This window comes from Pristiophorus japonicus, chromosome 1 (assembly GCF_044704955.1).
Source record: "Pristiophorus japonicus isolate sPriJap1 chromosome 1, sPriJap1.hap1, whole genome shotgun sequence".
In the NCBI taxonomy this organism is placed as follows: domain Eukaryota; kingdom Metazoa; phylum Chordata; class Chondrichthyes; family Pristiophoridae; genus Pristiophorus; species Pristiophorus japonicus.
Genome location: NC_091977.1, coordinates 57,054,048 through 57,066,607, shown reverse-complemented (window position 1 = coordinate 57,066,607; position 12,560 = coordinate 57,054,048). Strand labels below are relative to the sequence as shown.

At 43.7% G+C, this 12,560-nt stretch overlaps 1 protein-coding gene across 1 annotated transcript in view; it reads right to left on the bottom strand.

The window, feature by feature from the left end:
- Positions 1 to 12,560, bottom strand: part of LOC139263961 (A disintegrin and metalloproteinase with thrombospondin motifs 3-like) — a 930,658-nt gene that overhangs the window by 60,134 nt on the left and 857,964 nt on the right. The window contains exons 15-16 of the mRNA XM_070880060.1: positions 5,031 to 5,154; positions 474 to 554 (exon numbers count right to left, since the gene is read on the bottom strand). Coding sequence (XP_070736161.1) covers positions 474 to 554; positions 5,031 to 5,154 — 205 coding nt within the window. The remainder of the gene's footprint in view (positions 1 to 473; positions 555 to 5,030; positions 5,155 to 12,560) is intronic.

The following is a 12,560-nucleotide window of genomic DNA, read 5'->3' as shown; positions in this document are numbered from 1 at the left end:
GTTATTTCTGAGATATGTCCTTGTAATTTGTTAAGAATCAAGTCATAGAAATAATTTGATAATCAACGTAACATGCTGATTAATTGAAACAATACAAGTGCTAATTATTACAGTATAAGGGCTAATTTTATAAAATTGCTTTTGGCACAGAGCTTTGACAACTGGGAATGCATATCAGGAATGTAGATGTGAACTGCCAATGATTTTCTGTCCGCGGATGAAAAATCATGGGACAACGGGTGCCTGCATCCCCGATACCATTTTGCAGCTGCACAAGCCTACACCAGCAAAGTGTTTTTTGTAAAATTAGCCTGACACAGTTTAACAGAAGAGGCATTGTATCCTTTGAATATATGTTAGTTAACGTTAGGAGATTTTTGCACCAGCAACAAATGTACTAGAATTAGTGCTTAAAAATGTAATCTGTTGCTTCGCTGAGTAAACGTGTCAAGCAGCGGCAGGTTAGTACTTACCAAGAATGTGAGGAGAAACCTCGTCTTCTTGGATGAACACATGTCTAGAACCAGGTGGGATGTCAAACATCTTTAAGTAGCCTTTGCATGTGTTAAGGTGAATGACAGAAGCAAAAAGGAAAGAAAACATAGTGGTGGTTACTATGGCATTCCAGTGGAATTATGTTTTGAAGTAGGCATCAATAAGCGAATGCACATTTTGCAAATTCCAGTTAAAACGGGCTTGTGACATGTTCCACACATACAACTAGATCAGATTTTCCTCTCTGCCTAGGAGGAAAAACAATGTATGTGTTTGTCACAAGGTCCATTGACTGTTCAGCTTCTGAATATGATGATAGAGTAGCCCTGAGTGATCACTGAGCCAGTGGATGGACTAAATGATGAGCAAGTTGTTGCAAAATGAATGCTCTGATGCCCCTTCCTCTGCTCCTCGTGATTACTTACCAAAAAAAACTCTCGAGTGCCTTGATTCAGAGATATCAAGGTTTCTAGCTCCCTTGGGTAAAATGAATGCTCCTCTTTTTCGCCCTTAAACAAAATGGTTTTGTCAGTTTTACTGGTGACCGTTTCCTTTTCATTGACTACCAATGTAAAACGAGGTAACTCTGACTCAAATGAGAATGAGTTAATGACACATGTATCCAGTGAAAAACACCAGAAACAGCTACTAGAACACGGTAGATTACAGTCAATGGAGAAAAAAATGGCTGAAATCAAAATTGTGAGAAATGTCCAGCTCAGGCCAGACTGGATACTTGCAAACATGTTTTCCCAAGGTTCCAAGTTCGTTTTGATATCTCTTGCTTAATTTTTTACCTGTTGAAAGAGTTTGGGTAGTGGTTAGCTGCTGCAGAGTCACTACAAGTCACGGTCAAAACAGTCATTTCTGAACCTTGGTGACCTCCTCCCGTACCATAACATACAAGGTTCCCTTTAATTTATACTGTGCAACACATTCATTACAGTAGCAAGTACCAATCATATGATTTTGATCTAGGCTTTGAGTTCTTAAAGTGTAGCGCTGGCCTACCTCTGCCTCAGCCCAAGATCCATGCCTTCATACCCAGGCAGAGTTACTTCTGCATGTCCAGGAAGATCTGTCTTTACCATGTGCGCCTTCGTAAAAGAGGTCGTCATGGAGTGACTTAAAGTGACTCCAGACAAGATCCACAACAGGGTTAGACAATCCTGCCTATTTCTGTAAAGGTTATCAACGTTTTTGAATTTTTTTTCAACTAGATCCTTCCGCTGCTGCGACATTAGTCAGACGGTCAATCAGGTCACGGAAGCCGTTTTTCCTGAGGAAAAGTTTTGTAATTTTCCCCGTGGACACTTGTATGAGAAGACACAGTCCTTTTATCAGATAGCATGTTTCCCTAAATTGATGGTGCATGTGTTGCCTTCAAGGTCCCTAACAACAACCCCATGGTATATATATTTAGGAAAGGTTTTCATTTCATCAGTGCAGATTATTGCTCGATATCCTGGCAACAGCCATGATGCTTTTATTTTGCATCAATCCACGTTGCCAGCGCTATTCCAAGAAGGAAGCAGACTATTCTTACGAGTGAGAAACCCTGAGCAGAGGTCACTACAAAGTACAAAAAAACTCATTGCTCCAGCCAAATTTGTTGCCTTTATATTAGCTGAAGGTCTTGCTCTATTATCCTGAGAAGGTGTAGGAGACTATCAGCATCCGTTAAATTCTGCAATAAATTTGCTATCCAAAGATGGGGGCACCCTTGAGCAAGAGAACCAGGCAGGTCAGCCTGCTGCTTTGGTGGAGGAGGAGGAGGAAGCTGAAATGGCCAATGCCATGCAGGCAGGAAGAATGGTGTGCCAAACATTGATTGAGTGGACTTTAGTTAACATACATAAATGTGGCCAGTCCTATAGTTTCCTCATTTATAGTGGTCCCATGACCAATGTGGTCTATCTAGCCACCACTGCATCCCCTAATATCCCACCACCTTCAAACATTAATATGCCACTTCTAGTAATACATTTGCACACTACATTTTAAAGAAGGTACAGCCAGTTTATTTTCTGCTTCCATTTCACATATATATGTGCTTTACTGTTTAGCTGTCCTTGGTGTAAAAGAAGAACACAAGAAATAGGAGCAGGAGTAGGCCATTTGGCCCCTCGTGCCTGTTCCGCCATTCAATAAGATCATGGCTGATCTGATCTTGGGCTCAGCTCCACTTCCCTGCCCGCTCCCCATAACCATTCACTCCCTTATCGCTCAGAAATCTGTCCAAGTGCACGGTTTGTGTTATCTTCTTCCTAATCTGGTGCTCCTTCTATGTACTACCTCAGTGGGACAGGAAAGTGCACTGGCAGCCCATTCCTCTAATGAGGCCTCCTGACATGACTATAATGTACAAGATGTAGGGCTACGGGAAAAGTGTGGTGGAATGCGACTAATTGGATAGCTCTTTCAAAGAGCTGGCACAAGCACGATGGGCCGAATGGCCTCCTTCGGTGCTGTATGATTGTATGTGCGGGGTAATGCCAGCACTTTCCATGCTATATTGCTGGTGCAGCAACATATTGGAGCCTCAGTGCTTGTGGCACAGTGGGAGCATGGATTCCATTTGAGTTGTCAAGCTGTAGGCAACTCTGAGCTAGAAATTTGGTGCAATTGCGCCTCCTGTTAGTGCCCCTATAGGGCGCTAATGGGGAGCAAATGCCTTAATGCACGGGCGCGATGCTGGCAATGACTCACGCTATATTTGGAATGAGTTTAACAGCGGCGTTGTGTCCTGATCTCCTGTGTCCAGAGGTTGTGATGTCATCGACGTGCGCATCGCCCCGTTAGCGTCCCGACCCCGAAATTGGCTTTCAACAAACACCGGCAACTGCAGGGGACGCATATCGGGTGGACGGCCGTTACCAGGGTAAGAATTAAATGGGAGATGGCCAAGTGCAGAAAAAACCTTTTCATTGACGATCCTCATGCGGTTTCTTCGTGGGGACTGTGGCCGCAATCGCTCAGCCCGGCACTCTGCTCCAGTGGCAACCCCGCTCCCCGGTGGTCCAGGTAGGTGCCTTTTCCTTCTCCAGAGTTGGCAGCGTGGGCTCTTCCCCTTTAATTGAGGGAAGAGCCCCTCGGACGTGGCAGCACTACGTGGGCAAGTGCTTAGCGCTGCTGAGGCGTCCGCCCTGTTACCGCCCCGGGAAGCATACCACTTCCTTCCGTGGGTGGTAACCCGAATTTATCAAGTGGGGTGGGACTTCCACGCCTGGCGCTAAGTTTCACGCCTCTCAATATTACCGCCCACTTTAACTTGGTCCTCTTCATGACAGCACAGAATTTATTTCTTATCTGCTGCTATGACTTATGGATGTGGCACATAGCATAGTTGGTCACAGAGGATGGTTCCCTCGAGCCCCAAATATGGCTAGCCTCCTCTGACTCACCTCTTCCGACATAATGTCCAAAGTCTCCTCGTCGAAAGGGAGCAGTTCTGGCCCCCTCGCCCTCGGCAAAATTCCACCTGTGCAGCACTAGTCAGTCACAGCAAGTTGCAAAGGTATTCTAGAACACCGCTGCTTGAATATGTCCGCACTCGCTTACATCCATAGTGCTCAAAGCACTGATGGAAAACACACAAACAGCACATGGTAATTAATTAAGTGAGCTGACATCACTACATCTGGTGATGTTAACTGCTCACTTGTCTCGCACCATTATTTCTTGACATATAGCGATTCTGGGAAAACTTTTCGAGGATCACTGAATGGGCCCCCATGGTCAACCGGGTGAGCTACTGAAAAGCAGCTATTGCCCGCGGACCCATAATCCGGCTCTCAGCAGAAAATAGAAAACGGAACGACACTAATGCCGCAATGGGAATGTATAACCAATCCAGAAGGTAAATTGGGGACAGGGGCGTTCCAAATGTATGACCGGAGAACGGGAAGTTGCCGTGTGCAGCCAACCAGTGGGGGAGTGGGCTTTCCCTCCACGTGGGTGGGGAGTGGAGGGGAGAATTCTCTTTGTGCAACCCAACTGGGATGGGGGAATCCTCTCTATGTACTGTGTGTAATTCAATGTTTATAAATGATGCTTTCAGTATACATGATGCACTGTGGAAATCTGCCCAAAGATGATGAGAGCTTTGATAAACTGTTGGCACCGAGGCACAATGTGCTACTCTGTGAGACACATTCACAGCATCTTTCTCAGTGCAGATTGCAATATTCCTATCATCTTTCTTTGACATAGAGCGATGTAGATTATAAATAGCTGGGAATTTCCTTGCCTGTTTTCCCGATCAGCCACGGGAAGATCAGGGGAAAGCGCCTTTTTACACCTCTATCCAGTGTTTCCGTCGAGCTTCTGCCAAAGTTTAGGACAGTTGAGAAAATTCCCTGTGGACTTTCCGACCATGTTTCTCTAACGTAGATCAGTGTGGATTATAATCAGCAGTAACTTCTATGTGAGTTATCGCGATCGGTGGAAAATTGGAAAACACCCAAAGAAAGTCTACCACAATATTCCTCCCATATTTCAATGACAAAGATCAATGTAGATCAGAATATTCCTACCCGATTTCTTTGGTGTTCTGGTGAATGTTCCTTTTACTGTTCTGCAGTGAGAGTTGTCCCCGCCACATACTCCACATTTGTCATCCACTTTGTTTGAACCAATTTCTTTGTCACATCCCACTTTCTGTGGAGATAAAATTTTAATCAACCCAGCAGCAAAATGGAGTTTTAAAATAGAGTAAGACATGGGAACATTAGGAACAGGGATAGGCTGTTTAGCTCCTCGAGCCTACTCTGCCATTCAATTAGATCATGGCTGATCTGCATCTCAAATCCATTTAACCGCCTTTGCTCTGGATCCCTTGCTGGCATTACCCAACAAAATTCTATTGATCTCAGTCTTGAAAGCTCCAATTGACCCAACATCCACTGCCTTTTCTGGGGGAGAGTTCCAGATTTCTACTACTATTTGAATGAAGAAGTGCTTCCTGATTTCACTCCTGAATGGCCGAGCTCTAATTTTAAGATTATGGGGCTAGACTTTCCACTAGGTGGCAAAGGCCCCCCAAAATGGGCCCTGTTCCAGCGATGTGGGACGTCTCGCCCGTGCTGATCGCCGGCACAAGGCCCAGTTTTCTTTTTGCGATTTTCCACTCAGCCTTACTCCAACGATGTCAAATGGGCGATCTGATTTTTCGGCGATCTCACGATCGTCCAAAAAAAGCGGAAGTTAAAAAAAAGCTTCCCTAGCAATGCTATTGTGCGCATGTGTGGGATTTTTTTGAGGGGTTGATTTTTTTTGCCGCATTTGGAGAGTTCATGGGTCATCACACATGCTCAGAAGCACAGGGAGGTTCGGAGAGAGCGGGAGAGAGAGAAGGAGAGAAGGAGAGAAGCAGTGAGGAAAAACTCTGTGAAACTTTGACAAATCTATTAAATATCTTTATTAAATTTGATTGAAGTGATAGCTAGTAATAGCTAGAATAGTAGCTGTTATCTATTTTCTATTAGCTATCTCTTTCAATGCAAGCGCAAAATCAAAGGGAGATGGAGAGGCAAAAGGCAAAATCTTTTAATGAGGAGGCCAACGAAACCCTTGTAAATGTGGTCTCAACGAGGTGGGAGGACTTGACACGGGGTGGCCATGGGAAACCTCCATCCCGTGCATATAGGAGAATTTGGCTGGAGATTGCCGATGTCGTGACATCGGCATCGAATGAGGTGCAGACTGCTGACCAGTGCCGCAAGAGATGGAACAGCCTGCTGGCAGCTGCCAGAGTAAGTTGGAAAATATATTCTATTTTTAAAACATATTTAAAAGTCATATTTAAAATCACACATATGTATTATTTACTTGATGTTTATAAATTATTATTATGTATTATTTACTTGATGTTTATAAATTATAAATAAAATCCTCAATGTAATTTATTTATAATGTAAAGTAATTACATTAATTTAAAAATTATATTAAATTAAAAATTACATTTATTCACCCTAATAGTAAGTTGAATGTTATAGTTATAGTATTAAAAATTATTCATGTGCAGCTACCAAAGGAAGTTGCATTTTAATAATTAAAACATATTTAAAAGTCATATTTAAAATCATACATATGTATTATTTACTTGCTGTTTATAGATTGTAATTAGAATATTAAAAATTATTCATCTGCACTATCATGTTATGTAATAATTGAACATTTAAATCTGTCAGTCTTCAATGTTTATTGTCAAGTACATTAGCTTATACCGTGCAATGTTAAATTATCATTTACAGAAAAAGATAAGTATCAACTGCGCGGAGCAAAGGAGTATGGATGGCGACGCCACGCAGTTGATACTTATCTTTTATTATTCAGAATCCATACGAGGAGCTTGCGGTGGCTTTGGTGGCGCCTGAAAGCTGTTCGGTCACGACCCGTGGCGAGGCTGAGCCCATCCTTCAGTCTCGTGGGTAATGGGAAATGTGCAATGTGTCAAACCTGACAAACCACATTGCGGCACTGGAGCTGCGGGTGGATTCACTCTGGAACATCCACAATGCTGAGAATGACGTGAATAGCATGGTTAGTGAGTTGGTCTTACCGCAGGTAAAGGTTACACAGCCAGATAGGGGAAGGGTGACCAACAGGAAGAGCAGTGGAAGGAAGGTAGTGCAGGAGTCCCCTGCGGTCATCCCCCTGCAAAACAGATACACCACTTTGGGTACTGTTGAAGGGGATGACTCATCAGGGGAGAGCAGCAGCAGCCAAGTTCATGGCACCATGGGTGGCTCTGCTGCACAAGAGGGCAGGAAAAAGTGTGGGAGAGCGATAGTGATAGGGGATTCAAATGTAAGGGGAATAGATAGACGTTTCTGTGGCTGCAACCGAGACTCCAGGATGGTATGTTGCCTCACTGGTGCAAGGGTCAAGGATGTCTCGGAGCGGGTGCAGGACATTTTGAAGGGGGAGGGTAAACAGCCAGTTGTCGTGGTGCCTATAGGTACCAACGATATCGGTAAAAAACGGGATGAGGTCCTACAAGACGAATTTAGGGAGCTAGGAGCGAAATTAAAAAGTAGGACCTCAAAAGTAGTAATCTCAGGATTGTTACCAGTGCCACGTGCTAGTCAGAGTAGGAATCGCAGGATAGCTCAGATGAATACGTGGCTTGAGGAATGGTGCAGAAGGGAGGGATTCAAATTCTTGGGACATTAGAACTGGTTCTGGGGGAGGTGGGCCCAGTACAAACCGGACAGTCTGCACCTGGGAAGGACCGGAACCAAAGTTCTCGGGGGAGTGTTTGCTAGTGCTGTTGGGGAGGGGTTAAACTAATATGGCAGGGGAATGGGAACCTATGCAGGGAGACAGAGGAAAGTAGAATGGGGGCAAAAGCAAAAGACAGAAAGAAGAAAATTAAAAGTGGAGGGCAGAGAAACCCAAGGCAAAAAACAAAAAGGGCCACATTACAGCAAAATTCTAAAGGGGCAAAGTGTATTAAAAAGACAAGCCTGAAGGCTCTGTGCCTCAATGCGAGGATTATTCGCAATAAGGTGGACGAATTAACTGTGCAGATAGCTTTTAACGGATATGATGTAATTGGCATCATGGAGACATGGCTCCAGGGTGACCAAGGCTGGAAATTCAACATTTAGGAAGGATAGACAGAAAGGAAAAGGAGGTGGGGTGGCGTTGCTGGTTAAAGAGGAAATTAATGCAATTATAAGGAAGGACATTAGCCTGGATGATGTGGAATCGATATGGTTGGAGCTACAGAATACCAAAGGGTAGAAAACACTAGTGGGAGTTGTGTACAGACCACCAAACAGTAGTAGTGAGGTTGGGGACAGCATCAAACAAGAAATTAGTGATGCATGCAATAAAGGTACAGCAGTTACGATGTGCGACTTTAATCTACATACTGATTGGGCTAACCATACTGGTAGCAATGCGGTGGAGGGGGATTTCCTGGAGTGTATTAGGGATGGTTTTCTAGACCAATATGTCGAGGAGCCAACTCGAGGGCTGGCCATCCTAGACTGGGTGATGTGTAATGAGAAAGAACTAATTAGCAATCTTGTTGTGCGAGGCCCCTTGGGGAAGAAAGACCATAATATGGTAGAATTCTTTATTAAGAAGGAGAGTGACACAGTTCACTCAGAGACTAGGGTCCTGAACTTAAGGAAAGGTAACTTCGATGGTATGAGACGTGACTTGTCTAGAATAGACTGGCGAGCGATACTTAAAGGGTTGACCGTGGATAGACAATGGCAAACATTTAAAGATCACATCGATGAACTTCAACATTGTACATTCCTGTCTGGAGTAAAAATAAAACGGGGAAGGTGGCTCAACCATGGCTAACAAGGGAAATTAAGGATAGTGTTAAATCCAAGGAAGAGGCATAAAAATTGGCCAGAAAAAGCAGCAAACCTAAGGACTGGGAGAATATTATAATTACAGCAGAGGAGGAGAAAGGGTTTAATAAGGAGGGGGAAAATAGTGTATGAGAGGAAGATTACTGGGAACATAAAAACTGACTGCAAAAGCTTTTACAGATATGTGAAGAGAAAAAGATTAGTGAAGACAAACATAGGTCCCTTGTAGTCAGATTCAGGTGAATCTATAATGGGAACAAAGAAATGGCGGACTAGTTAAACAAATACTTTGGTTCTGTCTTCAGGAAGGATGACACAAATAACCTTCCAGAAGTACTAGGGGACCGAGGGTCTAGTGAGAAGGAGGAACTGAAGGAAATCCTTATTAGGCGGGAAATTGTGTTAGGGATATTGATGGGATTGAAGGCCGATAAATCCCCGGGGCCTGATAGTCTGCATCCAGAGTACTTAAGGAAGTATCCCTAAAAATAGTGGATGTATTGGTGATCATTTCCCATCAGTCTATCGACTCTGGATCATTTCCTATGGACTGGGGGATAGCTAATGTAACACCACTTTTTAAGAAGAAAGGGAGAGAGAAGGTGGGTAATTATAGACCGGTTAGCCTGACATCAGTAGTGGGGAAAATGTTGGAATCAATTAGTAAAGATGAAATAGCAGCACATTTGGAAAGTAATGACAGAATCAGTCCAAGTCAGCATGGATTTATCAAAGGGAAATCATGCTTGACAAATCTAGAATTTTTTGAGGATGTAACTGGTGGAGTGGACAAGGGAGAACCAGGGAATGTGGTATATTTGGACTTTCAAAAGGCTTTTGACAAGGGCCCACACAAGAGATTGGTGTGCAAAATTAAAGCACATAGTATTGGGGGTAATGTACTGACATGGATAGAGAACTGGTTAGCAGACAGGAATCAGAGAGTCGGGATAAATGGGTCCTTTTCAGAATGGCAGGCAGTGACTAGTGGGGTGCCGCAGGGCTCAGTGCTGGGACCCCAGCTATTTACAACATACATTAATGATCTGGATGTGGGAATTGAGTGTAATATCTCCAAGTTTGCAGATGACACTAAGCTGGGTTGCAGTGTGAGCTTTCAGGAGGACGCTAAAAGGCTGCTGGCTGATTTGGTCAGGTTACGTGAGTGGGCAAACGAGTGGTGGATGCAGTATAATGTGGATAAATGTGAGGTTATCCACTTTGATAGCAAAAACACAAAGGCAGAATATTATCTGAATGGCAGCAGATTAGGAAAAGGGGAGGTGCAACGAGACCTGGGTGTCATGGAACATCAATCATTGAAAGTTGGCATGCAGGTACAGCAGGCGGTGAAGAAGGCAAATGGTATGTTGGCCTTCATAGCTAGTGGATTTGAGTATAGGAGCAGAGAGGTCTTACTGCAGTGTTCAAGGCCTTAGTGAGGCCTCACCTGGAATATTGTGTTCAGTTTTGGTCTCCTAATCTGAGGAAGGACATTCTTGCTATTGAGGGAGTGCAGCGAAGGTTCACCAGACTGATTCCCGGGATGGCAGGACTGACATATGAGGAGAGACTGGATCAACTGGGCCTGTATTCACTGGAGTTTAGAAGGATGAGAGGGGATCTCATAGAAACATATACATTTCTGACGGGACTGGACAGGTTAGATGCAGGCAGAATGTTCCCAATGTTGGGGAAGTCCAGAACCAGGGGACACAGTCTAAGGAAAAGGGGTAAGCCATTTAGGACTGAGATGAGGAGAAACTTCTTCACTCAGAGAGTTGTTAACCTGTGGAATTCCCTACTGCAGAGAGTTGTTGATGCCAGTTCATTGGATATATTCAAGAGGGAGTTAGATATGGCCCTTACGGCTAAAGGGAACAAGGGAGAGAAAGAAGGAAAGGAGTACTGAAGTGAATGATCAGCCATGATCTTATTGAATGGCGGTGCAGGCTTGAAGGGCCGAATGGCCTACTCCTGCACCTATTTTCTATGTTTCTATGTTTCAAACATTACTAAATACATACAAAAAATATTGTAGTTACGCATGTAATGTTATGCAATTATAATTCAATAATTTCGATGTAGTTTTGATCTACGAATGAGACCATGTTAATCCTGATGAACCCTTGTACATATGGGGTTTTTGAAAAGTATCGCAATGTTTTGGGTTATTGAAATATTGAAATATTGATATTGGTATTGAAATATTGATATATATTGATATGTATTGTTATGGGTTGTTTAGAAATGTCATTCATCTTTCCAAGGTGAAGTGTTCATTGAGCAATGCGAGGTAGCGGATACATCGCAGGAGGAAGAGACGGAGGAGGAGGAGGAGGGCGTGACAACGCAGTCCGCCAGTTTACTTGAGGAGGAGGAGGAGCAGGAGGAGGAGGAGGAGCAGGAGGAGGAGGATGAGATTTTTTTTGTGGGAGAGGGGGAACAACCTGCGGCCATTCCGATTGAGATGGAAGAGGCACCGGGACCAAGAGGTGTGCAGGTGGCGACGCCAAGGCGTGTCATTTTGCAAACGCCGACCCTACCGAGGTCCAGTCAGCATGGTGAGCAATCACCTACCTTGGAGGGCCAGGCAGAGAGCTTGATTTCCCTGTGCAGGGAGACGGTCGCGATTGGTCGCGACCTTATCCAAGGTTTCACGGGATTCTCTGCAAACTGGAGCTACGTCTTGGTGTCGGTCTGCCTAGGGTGGGGTACGAACACGGGGTGGGACTGGACCTGGAGGGAAACGTGGCCGCAGGTAGGGAGGGGGGTGTTTTTTCACAAATTTCTGATAACTTTTAACATGTTCACTTGTTCAATTGTTCTTGTTCTTGTTTTGTTAGTTGTTATTTGTTAATTGTTCATTGTTAATTGTTAAGATTTTGAGTATTTGAGGGAAGGTTGAGTTGGCACGGTGGGTGGGGGGGAGGGGGTTGGAGGGATAGTTTATCACATTTTTTTCTCATATTTTTTAAAATTAAAAAAAATCTTTGATTCAATAAATTGTGTGTGTCTTCTCTCTTAGTTACATTCGTTATCAACTATACAGTTGTTAATCCATATTTGTTTATTCTTTTAATCTACAAGTACTTTAGTAACAACTTCACTATGTAAAAGCAATTTAATGATTTCAATATTTACCAAAAATAACATAATAATACCTATTTATATACCCTGTCGCAATATTCTGGGTACAACTAACTCTCTAAATAACTCACAACTAATGCTCCACCCTTCCTCTGAAGTCAAAATGGCATCCATAGTGCCCATTTTCCTTTTCTTAGGCCCAGAAAAAGCAACAATTTCTCAGCACTCTTTTGGGCCTTAAACGGCCCAGTGAAGTGCATGCTAGGTGCTGAAACTTGGGATGGGCCTTGTGTGGGCTATAATTTCGGCGATCATCTCGCCGATCAAAGTGGAAACTTAGCCACCTGTTTTTCGGGCGATATTTTGGGCCTAGTTTCCACTTTTTGCTCAAAATGGGCGATAGAGGTCCGTTTTGGGCCACATATGGGCCATAGATGGGCGATGTAAAGTGGAAAATCTAGCCCTATTATTCCCTCATTCTTAATTCCCCCACCAGAGGAAATAGTTTCTCTCTATCTTCCCTTTCAAATCATTTTAATCTTTTAAACACCTCAATTAGATCACCCCTCAATCTTCTATACTCAAGGGAATACAAGCCAAGTGTATGCAACTCGCCCTCATAATTTAACCCTCAATGCC